The 21326-nt window shown below is 33.0% G+C and overlaps 2 protein-coding genes across 4 annotated transcripts; both read left to right on the top strand.

Annotated features, from left to right (window-relative positions):
• Window positions 1–6498: 6498 nt before the first annotated feature.
• LOC118057443 (amine oxidase [copper-containing] zeta, peroxisomal) lies at window positions 6499–15945 on the top strand. 3 transcript variants are annotated; one of them, XR_004688962.2, is made up of 13 exons: window positions 6499–6930; window positions 10018–10130; window positions 10230–10535; window positions 11099–11211; window positions 11318–11648; window positions 11746–11961; window positions 12039–12275; window positions 12705–12890; window positions 13387–13527; window positions 13833–14101; window positions 14541–14622; window positions 14987–15194; window positions 15369–15945. XR_004688962.2 is itself a non-coding variant. In XM_035070018.2 (12 exons), exons 1-12 carry the CDS (start codon window positions 6726–6728, stop codon window positions 15119–15121), a joined length of 2334 nt encoding a protein of 777 aa, XP_034925909.1. In that variant the 5' UTR covers window positions 6499–6725; the 3' UTR covers window positions 15122–15361. The 3 variants fall into 3 exon arrangements, 2 of the variants coding, with proteins under 2 accessions (XP_034925909.1, XP_034925910.1); XM_035070018.2 differs by lacking the exon at window positions 15369–15945 and having other exon boundaries at window positions 14987–15361; XM_035070019.1 differs by lacking the exons at window positions 6499–6930; window positions 15369–15945 and having other exon boundaries at window positions 10235–10535; window positions 14987–15361.
• Window positions 15946–16858: 913 nt separating this feature from the next.
• LOC118057444 (uncharacterized) lies at window positions 16859–19722 on the top strand. The gene is made up of 2 exons (XM_035070021.2): window positions 16859–17418; window positions 17506–19722. Exon 2 carries the CDS (start codon window positions 17664–17666, stop codon window positions 19503–19505), a length of 1842 nt encoding a protein of 613 aa, XP_034925912.1. The 5' UTR covers window positions 16859–17418; window positions 17506–17663; the 3' UTR covers window positions 19506–19722.
• Window positions 19723–21326: the final 1604 nt, after the last annotated feature.

Below are 21326 nucleotides of genomic sequence, written 5' to 3'. Positions count from 1 at the left end.
TAGCAACGTATAGTTTTAAAACCCGGTCCGATAGGTCAATTTGAGGTTGGAACCAAGTCAGGTATTAAAAAAATAGAGAAAGTCAAAATTTAAGGTGACCCAGTTAAAATTCAAAATTCAAATCTTGAACTGGACTAATTACGAGACTGGGTTTAAAAACTCTAAGTAAAAAATGTTTTCTCAACTTCTTATGTGTTTCCCCTTCCTCCACGTCGTTTTTCCTTGTTTGGAAATTGAAACACAATTTCATGAGTAATAGTCTAACATATGAAAGTACAAAATCAGAAGCAAAAAAGGAAATGATAATAACATCATGGAAGTTGCCTTTGCAAATTTCCTCTATGAAAACGAAGTTCAAGAGCACAAGTTAATTTTTAAGTACGTGTTTGAAAATATGATGATAGTTATTTTTTAAAGTATTTTTTATTTAGAAATATATTAGAATAATATTTTTTTATTAAAAAAAAATTATTTTTAACATTAATATATCAAAACTATCTAAAAATATATTTAAAAAATTAAATTAAATTAAATTAAAAACATAATGTAGTTATCACCACATTTCCAAACGGGACATAAATCTTCTTCATTGGTAGGGGTATTTTCTCTAGTAAAGGGTAGAAAAGGTGTAAGAGAATCGAAAGGAGCAAAGACTAACACAATCTATTTTCCAAACGGGACACGGTTGCTAATTGAGCTCTTCCTTGACTCGTTGTATAAATGATGATCATTTCCATTCATTTTTCTTAGTAACTTCCCTTGAATTTGAGTAATGGATGATGAAATTGTATGACTAATTATACCTACACAAGAGATTATTTAGTGTAATTTAGACGAAATCTTCTTTACTGAAATGTGTATGATTTTATATGTATATGTATTGACTCTAAGGTTTGAATTTAAAAAAAAAAAGAAAAAGAAAAAAATACCCTTGACCATCCAAAGGAACAAGTACATTATTTTAATTAAAATTGATAATTTATTTTGTGTTAGGTGTGGAATAATTCTCGAGTTCCAAGAAGTAATTAATATAATTTATAAAACAAAAGAAGATATGCATGTATAAAGAGAAAATACAATAATTCTTTTTTATAATAAGAGGAGAAGGAGAAGAGTTATTGCTTGGTATTCTTTTTTATAATAATTCTTCAAATCATTTGATGCAGAGTTAATTCTAGTAATTAATATAATTAGTTTTTATTATTTTTCCTTAATTACTTGTCATAAGAAATAAAAATCTGATAGTATTTTTTAAAAAAAATCAAATGTTTCGAGACGAAAATAAATTTTATAAATTATTTATCGGGTTGACAAAAATAATTTTTTTAACTAAAATATATTTTACAACAACCATTAAACTAAAATTATCACTTTTATAACTGTGAATCTATTTGTTTATAAAAAATTCGTCAATGACATTTTGGCAGTAGAAAAGTAGCTGATCCGATTTCCAGATGAGGAATTGCTCTGATGAGGACCTGACTTCAGCATCCCATAAAATAAAACCACTTGTGATTTTGATTTATTTTATTACCTCCTCCTGAACCGTCCAAGTTCTGTGAATTATCTTGACAGGGACAACGAGGAGGACGATGACCGGAGATATAAAAGAGCAAAATAACAAAAGAAGTAGGTGGTATAAGTCTTGAGAGCAGAAAAGACTTTAAAGGAGGAAGAAATTGATCAGTGTGATTTTCCATGAAATCATTCCTTGCTTATCACAGAGGAGGGAGAAAGGATCAAATTTCACCGGAAAAACGCCATAATTGATGGAAAGCTTGAAAGCTCTTCCGACTTTGGGATGGGTTTCCTGAAGTAATAATGCAGAGTCAGTACACGAAAGCACTTCAAGTAGAAAGGGTGACAGAAAAAAGAGCACAGCTTCTTTCTAATAAGTAAGCAGGACCATGTTCAAAGTAAGTGACTGTTTGGTACTGCAGCAGCCGTAATAGCAATAACAAGAAGTAAACATTGATTCAAAGTGTTTGGTTAATATAAATTATATTTTTTTTTAATATGGATCCCACTTAAAAATTAAGGTCGAACCTTAATTTATAAGAAGTAATTTTTATCTGCTTCTCTTGCATTCTTCTCCTGCCTACGTGAGTGAACTCTCTATTATTCACTTAAGTGAACAACAAAGACATTGTTCACATGAATAGTAAAAACTGAACCTGATTCAAAACTATGAAAATATATTGAATTGGATCCGATTCAACAAAAAAAATTATTTTTTATTTTTAATTGTGTTTTCTTTGAAAAACTAGTTGTGCTCTTATTCAATGACATTATATGAATTAAAAGGAGATTGCTTGATGATGTTATATTTGTAGAATTTGATCACAATCTCAATTTTATTTTTGATAATATTTTATCTAATGTTGTTATGCTCTTATGAAACCAATAAAACTGTAATCCTTGTCGGATGTATTTTATACGTGATGGAATTGTAGATAGTTTAATGGAACAATAAAAAAATTATATTAAGTATTATGTATTTCATGATATAATAGCAGTAGTTAAATCTACAATATTTAAATTAAAAACAATTAATATTAATATATATTTCTTTAAATTATTTTATAACTTTAATTTGAAAAGCATTCTTAATCAAACACATTAAATTATTTTTTATTCAACTTCAATTTTAACCACAGTTTTAACCAAACATATATTTTTCTAAACTAAACTCAACTATAAGTATTTTTTATAAAATAATTTTGTTTTGAACCACAACCACAACAGTTACCATAATACCAAACACACTCTTAGAGTATCTTGTTGTTGTTGTTATTATTATTATTATTATTATTAATGTGGGTGTCTGAGTCAGCTTATGTATACCTCAACTAATCCCATGAGCCCTAAAAATTAACGATCATGTAAGCCTCTAGTAACCATTATATTAGCAACCACAAGGTTCGAATTTAAGATAACAGGAAGAGTAAACCCCTTGATCCGAAACTTTTACCACTGGGTCACCTGCAAGATGGTTCTAAGAGGTGTATCTTAACTAGTTAGGTTCTGGATTTGCTTCTTAAGTATTATCAATTCGACCTCCACAAACTTCAGGGCTACTAAAAGCTTACATGGTTATTAATTTCAAGGCCCGTGAAATTAGTCAAAATATATATAAACTGACTTGAACACTCATTTTAATCATTTTTTCTTTTAAATAGGGACCACCATGTTCTTGCAAGGTAACAATACTAAAGTCGGTTTGTAATTTATTAATTCTATATTTTAAAGAGTTATTTATTTTAAAATTATATATTTTTTATTTTTTAAAATTTATTTTTAATATTAACTTATAAAAAAATAATCTGAAAATAATAAAAAAGTTAATTTATAAAAAATATGTAAAATATTTTTTTTTTCGAAAACGTTTTGTAAACGAATAGGACCAATAATGTACATGTGCATCTCGATGCAAATCTAACTAGTTTTTCCATGAGATATTGAAGTCAATGAATAATAAATTATGAAATTTTTCATGCTTTAAAGTCCACAATATAAAGCTTACAAGATCATTATTTGCCTTTCGTAGTTGACTTCTGTGGTGTGCATGCAACTCTACTACAACAAAATTCCCTTTTTTATCCTTAAGAAATTATATATTTACAAAATTTGAATTGCATGTTCTAAGTGTATTTGTGTTAGCATAAAACATCCCGATATTAAAATTAAAGGTTAATATAATAAAAAAAAACTTTAGTTTATAATTTGAAATAATTAAAATAATAAGAACCAGAGTTAACATTAAAAAACTATTTTTATACATTCTCTCTCTAAATTTGTGAGTTTTTAAATTAAATATTTCTTAAAATCACAACCAATGAAATTTTTGTACACAAAGTGGGATTTGTGCAATAGTTTTTATTTATTTATTAATATGAGTATTCGTGCTAACTTGTGTATACCTCGACTAATTCCACGAACTTTGAAGTTAACGACCATATAAACATCTAGTGATTATCATATTAGTAATCTCAGGGCTCGAACTTAAAACTACAAGGGGAGTAAACCTCTTGATCTTAACATTTTATCACTAGATCACTTACTAGATGATCGGTTAATCTAAATTGAAAAAAATATTAAATTAAAAAAGAAGTGAGCTTATGAAACCTTAATTGAAGCTGATCGAACATGAATAAGCCACCTTTTTAAAGGCCAATGCAGAAATCATATGTAAATTAAAAACATTAAGATGAGAATTTATGTGAATTAAAAAAATGATAATTTAAAATCAAGAAAAAATTTAAAAATCTCAAAAATAAGATAGTAATAATGCAAAAGGAGGCGAGGTGACTCAACTTTTTGTTTTTGTTTTTGTTTTTTTTTAATTATTAAAAAGCAAAAGTGGATATCTTTTAGCTTCCACCATCAACAATGATTAGGAAGACTAATTTGTTATTATCTTACAAAACTAATTCCTTATAATTCTTTTTTCTTTTCTATTGATGATGAGGAAAATTAATTTATAATTTTTTTAATTTATTTTTTATGAAGTTATCCTGATTTTAAAATATAAGTATTAAGTTTGGCAAGTTAATTTAAATTGACTCAATTTATTTTTAATTTGATATATTTTTTTTTCAATTTTATTCTTAAATATTTAATTAATTATAAATTTACCTTTAATTTTTTTAGTCTATATAATTATTACGATCTGAAGACCAAGGTAACAGATTTAACAATTTAATCTAATAATTCATTGTTTTAATATTTTTTTTAAAAAATATTATTTAATTTATTAAGAAAAAATTGTCTAATGTGCATTATATTTTGAGTTTATAATTATAATTTTTTTACTAAAAAAAACTTTTAATGAATGCTTTTTTTTTTTTTTTATTAGACCAATGATCTAGTAAATTTCTACACAAAAGAAAAGAAGACATGTATTTTGTTGTAGTAAAAATAATAAAATGTTTAAGACTCGAGTGAGACCATTAATTTGTTTTTTAATCATGGGCTTATGCTCTGTATAAATCTCCGCGCAAGATGCACCGACATCGATCACGTGCATCACGAGGAAGGTTTTTCAGCTTTTTATTCTCTTTTTCGTTTTTCAAATAAATACACGATAAGATATTGGAAGATTGTCTGGACACGTGGCATAAGAAAACACACTAATGTTACCTTTTTTGTTCATTTATTACTTTAAGAAAAAGACAGGGTATATATACTCGTAGTTAAAAATCTTTGACTTTTTTAAGAGGTATAGAAGCGTAATTATATATAAGGTGAAGGTCTAATTGAAAATATGTCAAAATTCATCGACATCTTTGACCCTCATTCCAGAAGACTCGGGCATAATCAAGGGAATTGCACATTAATTATTCTTGGGTATAATTTTTATTTTATTTTAAATAAATTATGAATTCTTTATTCTTTTGCTATCCCAGGGATGCATTAGTTTAGCTTTTAGATTACAAACCAGCAAGAGAACGTCCCGACAGTTTGTTTCGCAAATTTTATTTTGAAAAGGCAATTACTCCAATTCAATTGAAAGACAATCAGTTCAAATCACTCCTTTTGTGTGATTCGAAGTCATGAGGTATTTTTTTTTTATTTTATTTTTCAACAATTAATTAAAAATTAAGTTTCATAATTTGGTTTTTATAGAATTATTATAAATTTATAATCTAAATCATCGATTTAATAGTTAACTTATATTGATTAAAATCTATTCTTTATACTATTATCTCAATTTTTTTTTTTTAAAAATATAAGCTGAACATGTCACCATTTCAATATTTATAAAAAATATATATTAGCTGGGTTGATCTGGATCCATCAAAGCCTATGCTTTATAATATAGTAATATATGTAATTCATTGATTGAAATATTTTAATATGTGATGTATATGTCATTCTATTTGCTCTATCAATAATATCAATCTCTAAAGAGAAAAAAACTCATCAAATAATAGAAGAAAAACAAAAACAAGTAGGGGACCTGACAAGAAAGAAACACTTCCCCTTCTTGTCACATTACTTCTACTTCTAGCACTAAAATTACTAAAGAAACTAAAGTCACCAGCCTGTCTCGCTAGTCATGAAGAACAGGCAGCAGTAAATTTCCTGTAAACGTGGCATCTAGGCACGGGCCAAGCATGCGAACAGCCTGAAACTAAAAGGAAAAAAAAGAGAGCAAGTGGGCAATTGATGAGATATTTTAAGACACAGGTCCTTATACGAAAAATATGGAAATCTTGTATGGCCTTATCATGCTAATATAAAGGGGAAAAAAATATTTAGTGCAGGACGCTAACGTATATGTCCATTAGCACAAGCAGAACGCCCTATCAAAACGCACTTATCCTTGATAAGTCCACCAAAATTTCCTTTTCACAAAAAACAAAAATAAATAAATCAAAATCACCCCATTGCTCGCCTTATCTTCCCCAAAATTTTACCCCGCTCTCTGCACGTGTCACGCCACCTTCCCCTTTATATATTAAACCTCCCTCCCTTTCTCCCTCCCATTTCTCTTGCCCTCGAGATCACTCTTGCTTTTTTTTTTTTTTTTTTTTTGAAATTTATGTATTTTCTTCTCTCTTGATTCCATTTGTTGTTTAAAGGAAGGGACAGAGAGAGAGAGAGAGAGAGTAGCGGAGAGGAGGGAGATCAGAGGGTGGTAAAGAAGAAAAGCAGTGTTGTATGTCAGTTAATTGTAAAGAGATTTACGCGGGTGGAATTGGTGAGCTTGTGAATCCTTTACAATGGCCTCAACTTCGAAAAAAAAGACGTCTTCTCCTTCTTGTTGTGACTCTAGTGCTACCACTCTTCCCCTTCCCATTCGCCGCGATGCTGCGACGACGTCGTCTTTGGTGCGGCAAGATTGGACTATTCCTGTTCACTCCCCTGAGCGCCGCCCCGTCGTCGATTCTCTCCCGGAACCTTCCAGAACCGCCTCCGCTACCAAAAGTATGTAACTCTCTCTCTCTCTCTCTCTCTCTCTCTACCTTTTCTGTTTTCTTTTAATCATCTATTGCTTTTTAGGATTGTTTTTCTTTTTTTTGTGATAAATCTATATTAGAGATTCTAGTTTGAATGGCTCCATTATCTCGGGAATGGATCATCATGATATGCATAAAATCAGCAAAAATAAATTTATTTTCTCGAGCATGGAATTGTCATATGAATCGCCTGTTTGTTGCTTTTGGATTATTTTATTTTATTTGAAATGACAATGCTCTAAAGATAATCCTGGAGATATAAAGATGTTTATTTATACCCTGTCGGATGCTGTACTTAAGGGTCACTGTTTTTTATTATATTAATTACCACGTTTTTAGTTGGATTTTTTGTTCTTGACCAAATCTAATAAAAAAGGGGATAATAAATGTAGGCAAAATCTACCCATTTATTGCCTTCCTTTTTATTTTTATTTTTATTTTTATTGGATTTCATTACTAGTGTTATTTTAATTAAGCTTTTAATAAATTATACAGTAGAACCTTATTAGCTGAAGATATCTACTTCATGGATATTCTAAAATAGGCAAAATTCAATAGGAAAAAAAAAATAAAAATAAATAAAAGAGTTGTCATAGACTCATAAGTACATAGAAGTTACCTGCAGCCGAACTTTAACAAAGTGCACTATTTATTGATATTTAAATTAAATTAAATATATTATTTTTTTATATTGAAATTAAAAATATCATTGATATCACTAATTCATGATAAATAACCTTAACAAAAAAAGAATTTTATTGTTTGGAATAAATCTTATCACCAAAAAAAGTCTTGCTTAATTAGGAATTTTAACTAATTCTTAATGAAAAAACCTTGAAATTGCTTTGTGTCCATTTAGCGAATAAGTCATTATAAATTATTCTGTCAAATTTTTACCTATGCTTTGGAAAATTTAGTCAATTTAACTCAGTTAAATTAAATTGCTTTAAATTTTAATATGACTTTAATTAATAAAAAAAATATTAATATTTTTCAGAAAATAAAGTTTAAAAAAACTCTAGAAAATAAAAAAGTTGAAATTTTTAAAAAAGTTTGAGAAACGAAATTTGATTTTCTGGAAAAAGTTAAATTTTAAAATTCCTTGTAAATAAAAAATTGATTTTTTTTCAAAAAATATTAATTTTTCATTCTTAAATATATTTGAATTTTTTTTTATCTTATTTGAAAAAAATTAATGTTTTTATTTCTCAAGGATTTTCAAATTGATACAAACATTAAGTTTATTTTGGAGGTTCCCCAATTCTTAACGAGATAAATAAGTATCTAAATAATGCTTCACTGGTGTCCTATGGGTATATATATATATATTTTTTTTTATCAAAGATAAGTAAATATATATTAGATTTTTAGGCTGGAGAATCAACAAGTTTATATTCAAGATTTACAAAAAAGAAAATGTACTCCCTGACAATGGTTAGATGAGGAACCTAATCAAGAACAAGGTACCAAACCTAACACATAGCATAAAAAAGTATAAACAATGAAAATGACTAAAACTACAACCAGAACAAAAAAAAAAAAAAAAACTCTTAGCTACCGCACCAGCAAGATAAGTAACACAGCGAGGCTACTAAAGCATGCACAATAGTCAAACAAAAGCCAAACAAACAAGCATCCCCAATATTTTTGTTCAGATTTTTTCTTCTCTTATTTAATACAAGCTGATTTTGTGGGAATAAAATTAGGATCATAAATTATGTGAGTGTCACTCCATTCCTGCTTTTTTACTATCTTTATTCCCCCTTTCATTTTTAAAACACATAGCTAATTCTGTGCAGATTGCTTATTAGATTAGTTTATTACAAGACATGTGAGTAGTTTTTTTAATTTCCATGAAAAAGAAAAAAACTTTGATATTGCTTTTTTTTTTTTTCCCATTTATCCATAACTATATATAAAAATACCAAATCTGTTGAACTTTTGATTTGATTAAAATTTACTATCTCATATAATTAATTATTAATAATTTATTCTTTTTGTTAAATCAATTTATTGTTCTCATTCCTGCTTTTTAGTCAGTTTGGGTGGTTCATCAAATATAATTTGGCAACTAGATCTATAAATAAAGGTACGTAAGGGAAGCTGAAAGTCTTTTTTTTTTTTGTCAAACTAATAAATTAATAATACATTATTTTCAAAGAAGAACAGAGGCATTTACTTTTATCAAACCAATTTATATGAATAATATAAAAGATATCATATCCTTTTTTTTTATTGCAAGCATGCTACATAGAAAATATTGTGCGGAGTTGAAAAAATTCTTTGAATTAAATATACTAACTTATTAATTGACAAACTAATTAATAATTTTTTAATATTTAGTCACTCTAGAAATTAATAAATTTTTCCAACTAATCATAGTATTTATTCACTATAAGAAGAAAGTAGCTAAAACGCCAATACTATTCCTCTACATTACATTACAAGTCCTCTTTTATCTCTCTCTCTTTTTGAGATAGATCTTTGCTAGACAATTAGATCTAGAAAACATCCAAAAAGAAAAAAACAATCTCACAGAAACAAAGATTTTTTATGTCTTTAATTTTTATTTTTCCAAGATATTTTTTTTTAACTTCCAACTAATTATTTATCAACTGTTATTCAAGCTTCTAAATATGATAAATATCATTTTATTTTTTTAATTCCTTTTATGTATAATGGATCCCTAGTCATTCCATATAAAATTTTGACAAATGGATATGGTAGTTTGGCTTGATGAATTATTTTTAATTAATCGAGATTATTAGAGTATTCATAACAGTGAGCTAAGTCAAGAATGTTTATTATCAAAATTCTAAGGAAAACAATTAAGTGTATAATTATCGACAAGGAAAATACCCTATTTGGTCTCATGTGATATCAGAAATTGTCTGACTTTCTTGGGTTCATTTTTTTTTTTTTTTAAGGATTTGAGTATTTTGTGAATCAATGTGTTCTTTCCAGAAGGAGCTTTTCAACCGATGATTTTGCAATGTATATGTTTTGTCTGGTTTGGTTTGGTTGATTTATGTGGTCTTTGTTGTATTATGTTCAGCTGCCATCCCAGTCATGTTAAGGGCTCAGACCAGCCATCCTTTGGATCCTTTGTCTGCCGCTGAAATCTCTGTTGCGGTGGCAACTGTTAGGGCTGCTGGAGCTACTCCTGAGGTTATTACACGCGCTATAACTTCTCTTTATGTAAAACTCCCTTATAAAATGATGTGATAGTTGTTGAACTAGTTAGTTAATTAACATTTTTGGTTTTAGCTCAGAGACAGCATGCGCTTCATTGAGGTGGTTTTGCTTGAACCAGATAAAGATGTTGTTGCGCTGGCAAATACATATTTCTTCCCTCCTTTTCAACCATCATTGCTACCTAGAACAAAAGGTGGACCTATAATTCCTATGAAGCTGCCTCCAAGAAGGGCTAGACTTGTTATTTACAACAAACGGTCAAATGAGACAAGCATATGGATTGTGGAGCTCTCTGAAGTACACGCGGCAACTCGAGGTGGACATCATAGAGGCAAAGTGATTTCATCTCAAGTTGTTCCAGATGTTCAGCCTCCAATGGTTTGTCATGTTCCGCTGGCATTTATTCTATTTGTGTCCACTCTTCATGTTCACTTGGTCTTTGAGCTGCACTGAAGATGAAAGTTGATATTTAGGACTGTTATTATTTATTGGGCTTTATCCAAGGACTTAATCATGAAAAGGTTGAGAAACTAGAATTATAGATGCCATGTTTATCAATGATGAATCCTGAAAGAACCACGTGCCTAAACTTTTGGACTCGCACTATTCTAATTGATGGAAACAAAGTTCCTATGGTATTCCAACATCTAGCTAGCATGGATAACAAGTTATTTCACTGACTTTATTTCTAATTACATTCTTCTGTGTGATTTTGTGTGTTATAAGCCTATTTTGCTGCAGTACACATCATATCTAATGGCTCATTGACCTGATCTGAAAATGAAACCTGTGTCTCTGAGCTAACAAGTGAACAATCACTTTTTAAACCTTTAGTAGCTGGTACATTTGAAATGACTTCATAGTATTTGTTATATGAGTTATACTTGCATGCTCATTTGTGTTGTTGCTTTGTTTAAATATTCTATTTGTTGCAAGTTCAGGATGCTGTAGAATATGCTGAATGTGAAGCTGTTGTCAAAGACTTTCCTCCATTTAGAGAGGCAATGAAAAAAAGAGGTATTGAAGACATGGAACTTGTGATGGTTGATGCCTGGTATGCTAGAGCTAATATATGAGTTTTTTCAACATATTATATGTCAAAAAGTTGCTATAGGGTGGTGTGAAGTTATTGATATTTTGTTTTCATATTTATGTTGCAGGTGTGTTGGTTATCACAGTGATGCTGATGCTCCAAGCAGAAGACTTGCTAAACCACTTATATTTTGTAGAACTGAGAGCGACTGCCCAATGGAAAATGGTTATGCAAGACCAGTTGAGGGCATCCATGTACTCGTTGATATGCAAAACATGAAGGTGGTTGAATTTGAAGATCACAAACTTGTTCCCTTACCTCCAGCTGATCCATTGAGGAACTATACTCCTGGTGAAACAAGAGGTGGTGTTGATCGAAGTGATGTGAAACCCTTACAAATTATCCAGCTTGAAGGTCCAAGCTTTCGTGTCAATGGACACTATATAGAGTGGCAGAAGGTATCTGTCAGAATTATTAAATTTATCAGCTAATTTATCTCTTACTAACTTCAGAAACATTGATGGAGAATCTGATTACATTCTTGCTGGTTGGCAGTGGAATTTTCGCATTGGATTTACTCCTAGGGAGGGCCTGGTTATACATTCTGTTGCCTATGTTGATGGTAGCAGGGGTAGACGACCTGTAGCCCACAGGTTAAGCTTTGTAGAGATGGTTGTGCCTTATGGAGATCCAAATGAACCACATTATCGTAAGAATGCTTTTGATGCGGGAGAAGATGGTCTTGGTAAAAATGCACATTCCCTAAAAAAGGTTCGTGAACTATTATGCTTGAGATGCACTAAATCATCATGTTTTTAGTTTTTATCATCATCAAATTACCATTGCAGGGCTGTGATTGTTTGGGCTTTATCAAATACTTTGACGCACACTTTACTAACTTCACTGGAGGTGTCGAAACAATTGAAAATTGTGTATGTTTACATGAAGAGGATCATGGAATTTTATGGAAGCATCAGGATTGGAGGACAGGTTTAGCAGAAGCACGGAGGTCTAGGCGGCTAACAGTGTCCTTTATTTGTACCGTCGCTAATTATGAGTACGGATTTTTCTGGCACTTCTATCAGGCAAGTTGAATCCTACACTATTTGTACTCCAATACACATTTATGCTAACTCAGATGTTGGACTTGTGATCAAGGAGAAGGTGTTTGTTGCAAAATGCATAATTTTATTGTGAAGACTATTTTATGGACCAGTTGAGTTGAATGCACTTTCTTGAACTAGAAGCATATATATTTCAACAATTAAGTTGTTTCATTATTTGCTTTGTGCAGTGCCAACTAACTGTAGGCTGTATCTGTAAACAACTTCTTTGTGCTTCCTTTTCTTGAGCTACTTGCACCTATTCTCCAAATGTTGATTTAAGCCAAGTGATAGATTGCATTCTCCAAGTGTTGATTTAAGCCAAGTGATAGATTGCATTGTGCCTTGTTTGTTGGCTGTACTGTGCAATCTTAAGATTTAGAATGACATGCAAGTTGTTCATTGCTTCAGGATGGAAAGATCGAAGCTGAAGTTAAGCTAACAGGAATCCTTAGCTTAGGAGCATTACAGCCTGGGGAAACTCGAAAATATGGTACAACCATTGCCCCGGGTCTCTATGCACCAGTTCATCAACACTTCTTTGTTGCTCGTATGAACATGGCTGTTGATTGCAAATCTGGTGAAGCTTTCAATCAGGTACTATGCATTGAATTTCTGAGCTATATTTGTCCGATTTCAAATTTTCAAGTACTTGGGTAGTGCAGTGCTTGCTGCTATTTGGAAATGGGATTTACTTGTGGTTAAATCTTCATTTCTGGCCTTCACTGTAACCTGGATTTACCTGTAGTCTAGATCGGATGCTTGCTTGTGTTAACAGAGAACAGACTTGGGATTTACTTTTGAAGACCTTCTGAAATTTTAAGAGACCTAATAAGGCATGACATTCCTTTGAATTAATAGAATACCTCATTAATACCAATGCCTTTATGGTCAATCATAAGGATTTCCTTGCCACCATGAGATGATGCACTTCTTTGCATGCTACATTGTAGTGTTTGTTTCTTAATTCCTCAATTCTGATCTGTCAATAAAAAAATGTTGTATGTTTATGCAAAGATTTACTTTGAAAAACTAATAATCCTTATTCGTAGAATATTAGATGGTTCCATTCACTTATCTTTCCATTTTGTAGGTTGTTGAGGTAAATGTTGAGGTTGAGAAATCTGGGGAGAAAAATGTCCACAATAATGCGTTTTATGCCAAAGAGACACTGCTTCAATCAGAACTGCAAGCAATGCGTGATTGCAATCCCCAAACTGCTCGCCATTGGATTGTAAGACATTCTTTCCCCTTTTGTAGAGCTGCTCTTGCTAAGTGATTGTTAAATACAATTGTTTCTTTCTTTGAAATGCTTTATGTTCAGCATATTGTTTACTTCATTGTATTATTGAATCTATTAGATATTACTGGGAACTAAGATTATTCCTCCTGGATTCAATGCTATGAAATGACTGATTAAGTGCCGGTGCTGGAAAAAAAAGCCTACGATCCAGTGACACAGTCACCCAGAGTTCAAGTTTTCAAATCACCTGGATGAAAAATCTTTTAGTTATCCATATCATGCTATTTATTCTACAGGTGAGAAACACTAGAACTGTAAACAGAACTGGACAATTAACGGGCTACAAGCTAGTACCTGGTTCAAATTGTTTGCCATTAGCTCGTCCCGAGGCAAAGTTTTTGAGACGAGCTGCTTTTTTGAATCACAATCTTTGGGTTACTCCTTATACACATGGAGAGATGTTTCCTGGAGGAGAGTTCCCAAATCAAAATCCACGTGTTGGTGAAGGACTGGCTACATGGGTTAAGCAGAATCGACCATTAGAAGAAACTGATATAGTTCTTTGGTTAGTTGAAAATCTCTCATTTGCTCTTGTGTGCACATGTGTCTGTGTATTTATAAATTTATTTCTATCTCAATGAATATAAATTCAGGATTTCCTTTAGTTAACAGTAGTTTGTCTCTAAAGCACTCCTGTGTTCATCTTTTTTTGGATTCATCATTTTATTATTCTGATGACATGGCCTCTCGCATCATGCTATTTGAAAGAACAAAGTGGCAAGACCCATTTGTCATGAATGTACTAGATTGGACCACTAAAAAAGTAGTGATGAATGAACATGTTTTATGATCTACGAAAAGTATTTTTGTTTTCAATAATAATAACCATGAACGGTTGATAATTTGTCATACCTTTGATTGTTTATTCATTTTTAATACAACATTTACAAGCTAAGCTTCATGGAAATTCTTATGTGTGTCATGTATGATTATGTTTATTACAGGTATGTATTTGGGATCACACATGTTCCTCGGTTGGAAGATTGGCCAGTCATGCCAGTGGAGCGCATCGGTTTTATGCTTATGGTATCTACTTTGCATATATAATCTCATTTGACCTCCAATGTTCTTGAATGTTTTCTTTTGACGCTCAAGAATATAGCCCTACATTATGAAGCATAGTGTTGCTAAAGTTGTGTGGATTTTTTGCAAAAGGCCTCGCAGGTTTAAAACTTAAGTTTGCTCTAATCACATTATTCTTATGATTTTTCTTGATTGATTACTCCCATCATTCAAGGTAGTACGAGTAATGACTAACATTGGATTAGATATCCAATTATCTTTTAGTGCTGAAAATCTTGGTCCAGTACTGAGTACGTCAAATTACATTTCGGTCCTCTACATGCATGTCTTGTATTCATCTCATTCTGCTGATGTTTGTGGAATGCAGCCTCATGGGTTTTTCAACTGCTCCCCTGCCGTGGACGTTCCTCCCAGTGCATGCGAATTGGATGCTAAAGACCATGATGCTAAAGACAACAATGTAGCAAAGCCACTTCAAAATGGGGTGCTGGCCAAGCTCTAAGCTAATTACAAAATAGTAGTCTTCCTCATCACCAAAAGAAGTCAAGCTCTGGATTTGACATGGTGCTGAGAAGGTACTGCATGCAGTAAGTGCTTACCAAATGCTAGATTAATGTCTCACTGGTTTTGTGCATCATGAACATCTAGATTAGGTTTTTCTGGTTTGATTTGACATGTTGATATGTTGTGGATTTGAATGTTGATTAATTGATCAATGTATAAAAAACATTGTTCTCCGTTAGTAGCAGGTTCATGTGACTGTATGTTTTCAACGTTGCGACTAGACCTTTCGTGTCGAGGTAAAGAAGTCCTTGCTGCATCTTACGGTTCCTCGAAGCTCTAACTAGGTCATGAAGGCCTCGAGAAAAAGCACACAACTCGACTTCCTTTATGGCTTCTGCAAAAACTTTAGCCAAAAGTAGCAGAAACATCACCATTAGTATCTTTGATTATGCAGCCAAACCAACCAGGATAGATTCTCAACATTACACCTGCCTGCTTTCTTATCACAAGCTTCCTCGTCGAAGGCTGCATCTTTCATCAGAGTAAAAGCCAAATATGATAGGTCTACTGGTTTTTAGATATATGTCACACTTGTACTATGACACATCATCAGCTTAAACGGGTCTCTTGGATTAAGATTCAAATATTAAACTAGTATATAGTATAGGGATCTTGCTTGTTATATTGGTTGTAGGATGAGCATAATTAAATTGCATGGAAGCTTAGGGTATTGGTGAAAGAAATCGCATTGGAGACGAAGGGTAACATAACTATGCTTTGAATAATGTCTTAAGGACGAATGTAGTGTTGGAGGGCGACTCAGAGTGGCACTTGCGGTGTGAGGATGTTCAGGAGTATTGTGGCCTGAAGGAGGCTTTCAGTGGTGTTTGAAAATGGTAATGGTTAATTTTAAAGTATGTTTTTTAAAAATATATTAAAATATATATATTTATGTTTTAAAAATTATTTTTATAACCAACGAATTAAAATAATATGAAAATATATAAAAAATAATTTTAAATAAATAAAAATATAATTTTTTTTAAAATATAATTTTTATCACGTTTCCAAATACTACCCAATACAAAATAGGGAGGTCCTTGAGGGGGAAAAAGAAAACATGCAATGGCGATTTTAGAAATCAAGGATGGTACTCTGCCACGATGAAAAAGGGAGAAGCATGTGAGGATTAATAGCAGACATTAATAATGGTGGATGGCAGGAAATCACCTTTGAGTTCAAACCTCATACAAAAACAATTCTCCATCATTTTTTATTTATTTACTTGCCACTCAGACCTGTTTATTTACAGAAAAGTAATTTTATTTTTAAAAAGTAAATATCAATTAACCACTAATAATTATTGAACTTTAATATTAACTGACACATACAAAAACAATATTAGATTTTACCAAATAAAATCAATATCCAAAAACTCAAATTCAAAGTTTTATTACTCAATATTTTCTCAAATAAAAAACTAATATTATAAATCTTCTAAGCTTTTTATATTAGTAAAAATATCCTACACAAAATTAAAAGATTAACAAAAAAATTCTAAATAAAATATCACCAAGAATCATAAATTAAGTAGGTCAATAAACCAACCAGAGTCCATGCCACTGGCATCGATCGAGTCTTGGATTCTGATTGGTGGAGTAGGCTATTCAAACCCCCGCATCATCTATCGTCATCACTCTCAAGCTCAAGTGGGTCAATAATTTTATACGCTCCAGACTGCCTTGTAAATAATATTCTCATCCTGCAAAAGCCATCGGCCACCTCAGCTCCACGTCCATGTGAGAAACAGAACAAGAAGAAGGAAAAAAGAGAAGCTTCCCATCCTCCACTTTCTCATGCTTTCTTTTCCTGGGTAGTTGTCGTAGTTACCAGGGAGCACTTCTCACAGAATAGAACAAGGACAAATCTATATTAGTCGTCGAACTATATGTAGTTTGTAGATTGAGTTTCGAAACAGCTAATCTTATACATAATATCACCCATCAATCTATCTATCCGAGGATCCACCTCTCCTCAATCTAGCCCTTGAGCTAAGATAAATTAAGTCAGTAAATTGATAGAGCCTTGTGGGTGTGTGCGCGCTGAGTGGGAGGGGATTGAGTGCTCAGGAGGAATTAGTTTCAGATCATAAGAACATGTATAATCTCTAATTATTTTAGCAGAAGAAGCCAATTGAGGAAATGGAGATAAGATGGGGGATCCAATCGATGAAATCAGTAGTTTGGAGCCTCAATAGAAGAGCTACGTGTAAATAGAGGTCTCCCATAAAAATAGGTGAAAGCATCCTGTTATATATAATTATTATTTTAATTTTATTTATTTATTTATTTTTTATCATTTGAGTATTCCTCTTTGTTGCAGAGTCACAAGGAGAATCAATCCCAAAACCAAACGTTTACTTTGATTATTATATAACTCTTCCAGTTCCAGCCAAACTCAAACCCCCAGCTGCTTAGATTGTCCGAATTGATGTCGGTACGAGGTTACAAGAACTAGATTGTCAAATCCAGTTAACAAAAATGTCATCTGCTTCAACCGCTACTGTTACTTCTTCTTCTACAGTCCCTCCTCGTGTAGCAGAAGAGAAAACTGTGCAAGAAGAACTCTCTCTTCCAATCTTACTTGCAGATCGTGTCATAAAATCAGCCCAAGAAGCTGAATCTTTAAGGCAAGACTGTTCTGACTTAGCGAAACAAGTTGACCGCCTTTCCCAAATGCTCCGCTCTGCCGTCCGCCTTGCTGTCTCCATCCCTTCCCTCTATGACCGTCCTCTCCGCCGTATCGCCTCCGACATCACCAGGAATCTTGACCGCGCGCTAACACTTGTCCGCAAATGCAAGAAACATAGTGGGGTGCTTCGGCAAGTGTTTTCTATTACCACAACTGCTGATTTTCGTAAGGTTTCGAATCTTTTAGAGTCTTCTATTGGTGATATGAAATGGCTGCTTTCGGTTTTTGAGTCTGATGGCGGTGCTCATTTATCTTTGCCTCCTATTGCTAGTAATGATCCTATCCTTGCTTGGGTTTGGTCTTCTATTTCTGCTGTTCAAATGGGTCAAGTTAAGGATCGTTTTGAAGCCGCCAATCAACTGGCTTCGTTAGCGCGTGATAATGATAGGAATAAGAAGATGATTGTTGAAGAGGGTGGGATTTTGCCTTTGTTGAAGTTGCTCAAGGAGGGTGCTTCTGCGGAGGCACAAATTGCTGCTGCCACTGCACTTTCTAATATTGCTAGTGATAGAGAAAGAGTTAGGTTGATTGTTGATGCACTTGGGATTTCGATGATTGTTGGGGTTTTAGGGGATTCACAAACGAAGGTTCAGATTTCGGTGGCCAATTTGGTGGCGAGAATGGCGGCTTTGGATGAGTATGCACAGGAGGAGTTTATGAGATTGAATGTGACTAGACCACTGGTGTCTTTGCTGTCTAGTCATTTGGATTTGGAAATAGCGAGTAATAATCCTGTTAAAACTAGTATTCCCTCGCTTATCGAAATGAACAAAAAATTAGCTTATAAGAATATTAAGCCTAGTTATAATTCGGACAGTAGTAGTCATGGTGGTTCACATAGTAATAAGGAGAGGGAAATGGAGACACCAGAGATGCAGCTTAAGCTTAAGGTTAGTTGTGCAGAGGCACTGTGGAAACTGTCAAGAGGGAGTGTGTCCAATAGTAGGAAGATTACGGAGACAAAAGGCTTGCTTTGCTTAGCGAAGATTGTTGAGAGGGAAAAAGGGGAGCTGCAGTTTAATTGTTTGATGACCATTATGGAGATCACGGCAGTGGCAGAGTCCAATGCTGATCTTAGACGTGCAGCTTTCAAGACTAATTTGCCTGCTGCAAAGGCAGTTTTGGATCAGCTTTTAAGAGTAATTCAAGAAGAAAGTGATCCACAGTTGCAGATTCCTGCTATTAGGTCAATTGGTTGCTTGGCTCGAACATTTCCTGCGAGGGAGACTCGAATAATGGGGCCTTTGGTTTCTCATCTTGGTAATAGGAATGTGGAAGTCGCTACAGAAGCTGCTATTGCCTTGGGGAAATTCGCATGTCCGGAAAATTTCAATTGTTCCGAGCATTCAAAAGCAATTATAGAGTTTGATGGGGTTCCCCTTTTAATGAAATTACTACGGTCTGGTGATCAGTCTCAACTGCAGGGACTTGTATTATTATGTTACCTCGCATTGAATGCTGGGAACAGTAAGGCTCTTGAGCAAGCACGCGCTTTGAATGCTCTTGAGGGGACAGCTCGTTCTGTTTTAGCCCAACATCCTGAATTGAAGGATTTGTTTGCCAAGGCCATACACCACCTCGCTCTTTATCAGGCTGGAGCTCCTCTCAATAGACAATATTTGGCACCGTAATGACTTTTGCCAAAACTTTTCATCCTTGTGAGTGTTGTAATATACATTACACTAGATTCTTTCTGATAATTGGAGAAAACTTGGTTGATTGGGACATGATTGTTGAACAAGATTCAGTGCATACTTGAAAAATGTATTGGATTTCAGTTCTACCTAATTTAACAAGGTTTTCTTCCTGTAATGTTGAATTATAGCCAAGCTTTTTGTTTGTTCTGCAGTTTGTATTTTTACTTTTTTCAACCCTGCTTTACAGCTTTGAAGTTGCCTCTGCATTAGGGTTGGTTTTTGTTTATGCCTGGCAATTTAATAAGCTTAAGGTAAGCGACCTTTGTTTGAGTTGTCCAGAATTGTGGTTGCCACTTCCTAAAGATTTCTGCCTAGGTGTTTATTGCTTTCTGCTAGACAGTAACTTGGTGATTTCTACTTCCCTAGTTTCCACCTTTGTTTGAGTTTTCTGTGGGATTGCTATTCTGCTGTCGTATCCAATTGCCGCAACCCAAACACATCCTAAGAATACATGCTATTCTGTTGGTAATGTTATGGTCCCTGATCCTTTAGAGGATCTGAATTCTTTCCTCTTCCATTTGAATAGATTTTGCTCAGAGTTGTGGAATTGTATTGTTATGCTACCTAACATTAAAGGTTGGTAGTAATAGCGAAGCTCTTGAGCAATTGTGGACTTCAAATTCTCTTAGAGGGGACAGCTCGTTCTGTAGCTCAACAAACATGATCACCTTAGTCTTCATTGGGCTGGAGCTCATCCCATAGACAGCCTTTCGCAACATAATGAATTTCACTGTTTTTGCCGTCAAAACCATTCATCCTTGTCAGTGTTGTTATTATGTATGCTAGACTGGATTCATAACTGTTCAGCAGGATGGATTGCCAAGTTTGTTTTTTTTTCTTCTGTGTTTTGTGCACACGTTGTTCTCTCTTTGCAGCCAACGACCTTGTCGTGAAGCTCTGAAAATGCCGCTAGCTACAAGCATGAGTAAAAAAAATCTTAGCTATAGATTTCATTCGGAGTTGTTACCGAGAGGCTCATAACATCTTGATTATAGTTAATGATTCTGTGGTTGCATTATTATTAGGATGAACATATGTGATGCTAGCTTATCATGTCAGTAAACAGCTACCATACAGGTCTTCATTCTGTTTTAGAAACTTGCAGCTTTCCTTTTGAATTAACAGTTATAAACATATATCCTGTTAATCCGTGTCCAGATAACTGTTTTAGAAATTGTATCTTCAGACATTTTAGGGGTTGAAACTAGCCTTTATCAAGATGATCATACATTTCCAACAAAGAATTATTCTGTGTTATGTTTTTGAGTTCTCTGTGCTTGCCTAGAAAGAATACTATCATTATTTATGCCATGCATATTCTGACTCTCTGAGGCTGTTTCTTGTTTCCATGTTTTCCCCTTGCTCTGGAGGAGGTTTTTCATCCGATCAGATAATTTTTTGAGAAGATCTGATTAAGAAATCGATTGCCCCTTTTTCATTTTCGTTTTCGGTTGTTGAAAGAAGACTCAAACTGAATTTAATGCGAACTGGGGGACAAAACATGATATTCTTCTTTTGAACATACATGTATTTGAGCTGTTCCTCATTTTCAAGGCATATTAATTTGTTGCAGCAAGTATTTGTTGATTGGTTTTTGTTTTCTTCCCCTTGTAATTGTGATCTTTCCCACGAGTAGCTATGGCAGTGCTTCTCCATCCACGATTCTAGAGGCAATTTAGCACAATGGGTTCAAGTGAGGCCACAATTTAACACGTAGAGTAAACACGCACACAGTGATTTTCAATCACAGAAAAC

This window comes from Populus alba, chromosome 15 (assembly GCF_005239225.2).
Source record: "Populus alba chromosome 15, ASM523922v2, whole genome shotgun sequence".
Classification (NCBI taxonomy): Eukaryota; Viridiplantae; Streptophyta; class Magnoliopsida; order Malpighiales; family Salicaceae; genus Populus; species Populus alba.
The sequence above is the reverse complement of the archived record's forward strand: the minus strand, read 5'-3'. Positions and strand labels throughout refer to the sequence as shown.